The sequence below is a fragment of the Penaeus japonicus genome, unplaced genomic scaffold, assembly GCF_977035675.1.
Source record: "Penaeus japonicus unplaced genomic scaffold, GWHDUDI00000001_assembly GWHDUDI00000023, whole genome shotgun sequence".
Lineage (NCBI taxonomy): Eukaryota > Metazoa > Arthropoda > Malacostraca > Decapoda > Penaeidae > Penaeus > Penaeus japonicus.
This window is the reverse complement of record NW_028234425.1, coordinates 31,394,347-31,399,346: the sequence shown is the minus strand read 5'-3', so window position 1 is coordinate 31,399,346 and position 5,000 is coordinate 31,394,347. Positions and strand designations below refer to the sequence as shown.

The 5,000-nt window shown below is 34.4% G+C and overlaps 1 protein-coding gene across 2 annotated transcripts in view; it reads left to right on the top strand.

The window, feature by feature from the left end:
• The window catches only part of LOC122250732 (protein Aster-B), a 9,741-nt gene that overhangs the window by 2,899 nt on the left and 1,842 nt on the right, over window positions 1–5,000 (top strand). For both annotated transcript variants that reach the window (XM_043012308.2, XM_086550361.1), the window contains exons 2-6: window positions 2,288–2,347; window positions 3,221–3,392; window positions 3,576–3,728; window positions 4,045–4,166; window positions 4,387–4,576. In XM_043012308.2, the coding sequence (XP_042868242.2) occupies window positions 2,333–2,347; window positions 3,221–3,392; window positions 3,576–3,728; window positions 4,045–4,166; window positions 4,387–4,576 (652 nt within the window). In that variant the 5' untranslated portion in view covers window positions 2,288–2,332. The remainder of the gene's footprint in view (window positions 1–2,287; window positions 2,348–3,220; window positions 3,393–3,575; window positions 3,729–4,044; window positions 4,167–4,386; window positions 4,577–5,000) is intronic.

Genomic DNA, 5,000 nt, shown 5'->3' with positions numbered 1-5,000 from the left:
TGCTGACTATCCGTTTGACCTTTAGATGCTGACTATCCGTTTGCCCTTCAGATGCTGACTATCCGTTTGTCCTTTAGATGCTGACTATCCGTTTGTCCTTTAGATGCTGACTATCCATTTACCCATCAGATGCTGACTATCCGTTTGTCCTTTAAATGCTGACTATCCATTTACCCATCAGATGCTGACTATCCGTTTGCCCTTCAGATGCTGACTATCCGTTTGTCCGTTAGATGCTGACTATCCATTTACCCATCAGATGCTGACTATCCATTTACCCATCAGATGCTGACTATCCGTTTGTCCTTTAGATGCTGACTATCCATTTACCCATCAGATGCTGACTATATCCGGGAGAAGCGGTTATTATCATGGCCTGGTGATAATGAGTCGTTTCATATGCATTATAGGTGGCGTATGATAGGCGCATTAAAGATAGGTGGGCTGTACTGGAATTGATCGAGGCTGATGGATTGTGCTTGGATAGACGTGCTAGGTGCACTATATACTGAAATTGACTGTGTGCGTGTGTGTGTGTGTGTGTATGTGTGTGTGTGTGTGTGTGTGTGTGTGTGTGTGTGTGTTTGTGTGTGTGTGTGTGGGGGGGGGGGGTGTTAAGTCTTTTGGTTATATCCTACCTCAATAAAACATCAATTTGCTCGAGATAAACAGTGCATCGTCAGCAAAAGACTTAAAAGATTAAAAAAAAGATAAAAAAAGGATAAAAAACAACATAGAGATAAAGATAAATCAATTGCACTTATCAGACAGGGAGTCCACTTTGCTGCTACCGAAAGCTACTAAGAGACTTAAAGTTAACAAAAAAATTTTCATTTACTTTTCAAATCTATTAATTGCTGAAATACCGATGCTAATGATGGTGAAAATTATATATATAATAAATTTAATCATAAAGTTTAACTCTAATTTTGATATGTACTGTGATTATATTTTTTTATTTATTGATACAACTAAACATGTTAACAATATCAGTAATGATAATCAGTAATAATGATAATAATAATGATAATGAAGATGACGATGATAATAACATCAAAAGTAATAACGATAATAATATTCATAACAATGGTGATGGTGATAATAATGATAATGATAACAATGATAATAACGATATTGATAATAATGAAAACAATAATGACAATAATGATATGAGTAATAATGTTGATAATCCTAATGATAATAATGACAATGATAAAAGTAACGATAGTGATGAGGGTGATAATAGTAATAATAATGATAATAAGATGGATGAAAATGATGATATTGATAATAATCATATCAATAATAGTGACAATGATAATTACAAAATGGTAATGATGGAACGAGTAATAGAAACAAGAAACTAAGAATAAAAAAATGATACCAATAGCAGTAATAATGATAACATCGAAAATAACAGAAAAGATAAAAAGATTATTTCTGTTCTGTCGACATAATGAAACGAGGGTTGAGACGAAAGGAAGAAAAAGGAGATATTGAAAGTTTAGAAAAATGAAGTAATAGTAATCTTGCCAATGATGGTAATGACTTAATAATGATGAATAAATTATCTTAACGATAGTGATGATGATGGTAACATTAATAACAATAATAATTATAATAATGATAATGATGAAGATGATAATTATTATAATTATAACAATAACATTATTAATCTAATTAATAACATTGATAGTTATGAGAAAGTATAGTAATGACGTTAATAGTAATAATGATAATAATGAAATAAATATCGACCATGATAATGATACAAATAATACCAATACAACTTCAACTTATAATTAATTAAAAACAACAACAATAACTACAACACCCTTTTAATGATGAATATAAAAATGATCATTGCAATGATGATAATGATGGTAATAATGATATTGATGACAATTATATTAACAACGAAAATTATATTGATGGTATTGATAACCATGATGATAATGATAGCAATGTTATTGACAATATAGTGATAATCATCATAAAGATAATCATCATAGCAAAACCATTGACAACGATCATTATTGCTATAACGATAGTGATAGCTATATCAATATCCTTTCATTCTAATAATCATAACGACGATAATGATAACCATGACAATGAGGTTAGAAAAATAATACACGATAACCACAATATCTCCAATAATGATCCTACCAAAAGACAATATCAGTAACGATGATAGTTAAAGTTTTACTTAACAAAATTCATAGTCAGTAACAACAAAAGCCTTGAATCACTGTCACCCAGAATATGTTCTTTTCTTTCCACACAGAAGTGTCTTATTCCCGCGCTAGTCATTGTCCTAAAAAAACGACACATGAAGCTTGATGAGGTAAGTAGTTCTTCTTTTGGTATTTTGTTTTCATAAGATAGCGTTTCGACCTTTTTTTTTCATTGTTTTCTTTTGCTTTTCATTCCTTTTTTATTTTTTGCTTTTGTTGCTTGATATACGGATAGATTATTTGTATTTTTCTTGTATATATCTTTGAAACAGGTAATATGTGTAAGTGAAATATTTAAGGGACATGTGTGTAACTGTTCATTAATTTTGGCGGAACAGCTTTTTACAATTCAAAATTCTGAACTATGTGCAGGTTATTAAATTCTGAACGGTGATGTACCGTAATATTATCTGATAAAAAAAGATATATAATCTATATAAGTCGGACTTCAATAACTTCTCTGAAACGTATTTTTGTCATCACAGGAAATAATGAAATGATGATGATGATAATGATAACATAATAATAATAATGATAATAATAGTAATAATGATAACATAATAATAATTGATAATAATAGTAATAATGATAACATAATAATGATAATGATAATAATAGTAATGATAACAATAATAATGATAATGGTAATGATAACATTAAGAACGATAATAATAATCATGGTAACAATAATAATGGTAATAACGATAATGATAGATGTAATAATGATAATGAAAGTAACACTGATAATATCAGTATTAGTATAGATAATAATGAAAATTATCAATAAAATAATGACAATGAGAATAATAATGATGATATTAATAATTGTACCGATGATAATAGATGATAAAAAATAATGAAAACAATGATAATGACAATTAGAATAATAATGATGATATCAATAATCATACCGATGATAATAGATGATAAAAAATAATGAACACAATGATAAAGATAAAATAACAAGAATACTGCACCACCAGAACGCGGGCCAGGACAGCGACGGCGATGAGCGCGCGCCCTCCTTTATCCCGTCCAACGACGTCGGGGGCGCCAGGAGGGTGTCGGAGTTGCCACCGACGTCCATGTTCCCTCTGCATGTCTCCAGGACGCGGCTAGACAAGGATGACTCGACGGAGAGCGACGAGATGGCTGGTAAGACTCGAAATAGTCGTTCGACGGGCTATCTTGTTTCTTGTTTTTTTTGTGTGTGTGCATAGTGGCAATTTGTGATTTTTTTTTCTTCTTCTTCTTCTCACGATCGGTTTCGTTTCGTGTTGCGAGTCCTTTGGAATTTTTTTTTATGATTTCGACGCTATTTTTAACCTTTTGGTGTAGGAGAGCCGTCGCTGGCGTGTCCTCTGGAGCCACAGCATCAAGGGAAGGTTCTCCTCAACGCAGAAGTATCGCTGTCTGTCGATACGGTCTTCTCTCTTCTCTTTCGTCAGGACCAGTTCATGATAGACGTCTTTGCGGCGAAGAAAACGACAGGTGAGGTGACAGGCAATGCAAATTGGCATGGAGGAGAGTAAGATCACGTGGCGCTTGAATTGAAATATTTCTTTTGTCGTGGCGAAGATGGAATTGAGAGATTGGGGATGATTGGTTGAGTGCAACATGTTCGAAAAAAAGCATTGTTGCATTTCAGATAATCATCATCGCCTGTCATTTATCTAATAACCATCAATACATGGTAACCTTTCACCAGTCATCACCATCTTCGTTTTGATGACTCGGACGGTGATAATATACCGCCTTTAAAAAAAAAGAAAAGGCTAATGAGATCCTAGCCCTGTCTCGCCTGCAGACGTGACATATAGCGCGTGGCAAGACCAGGAAGGAGAGCCGAGCACCCGCACCCTCACCTACAACATGGCGCTCTCCCTGTCAACTATAGGAGCGAAAGCATCTTTCGTGAAGGAATCGCAGGTGAGGTCACCGCGGGTGCACTTGGCATACTTCGCGTCATTCACATATTTCCTAATTCACAATAACATTTATTTCTATTGATTTATTTTTTTGTTTGTTTGTTTTTCGCAGGTCATAAAGACCTACTGCCTTTCCATAATAGTCAAAGATACCAGAAAAAGGTAATTTTATCATATCCTATTCAAGAGCTGTTTTTCTCTTTCCCATTTGGCTGACACAGACACTGCTGGCAAGTCAGCCAGGGCAAGTGTATGTGGTTGAGACGGATGCCGTGAACTCGGGCATCCCCTATGCCGACGCCTTCTCCGTCTTTAACCACTACTGCATCACCAGGAAGACTAACGACAGGACACACATCCGCGTCTGGTCCATTATTAAATACAAAAAGCAAGTGTGGGGATTCGTGAAAGGTCAGTGCCAACAACTACCTACCCACGGGTTAAATTATTACAATAAAATACAGTAGGGTCGTCTGAGGTAGAGTCAAATGTAGCTAAACAAATGAACATGCTTAGATGCAGTTTAATAGATAATAATTTTCAGCTACAGTTCAGTAGACCAAAAAGCTGGTTCATAGTTCAATATGAAAACTTTTTATTTAATCAAACGGAAAAAATAGCACTTAGAAAACTCAGGCTCATCTACAAGACTTAAGTGGAACTCGTCATCGCTAGACTCGCCCTGTTATGAATTGAATGCAATGTCATATAAGCACCATATTATTACATGGGTTTTAGGAACTCGTCCGACGCATATTTGTAAGCCACGTTAAGGGTCAAGAGTCGGAGATCAGCAGATACGAAGATAATGGAGGAGATGAGGTTAATGTATTAT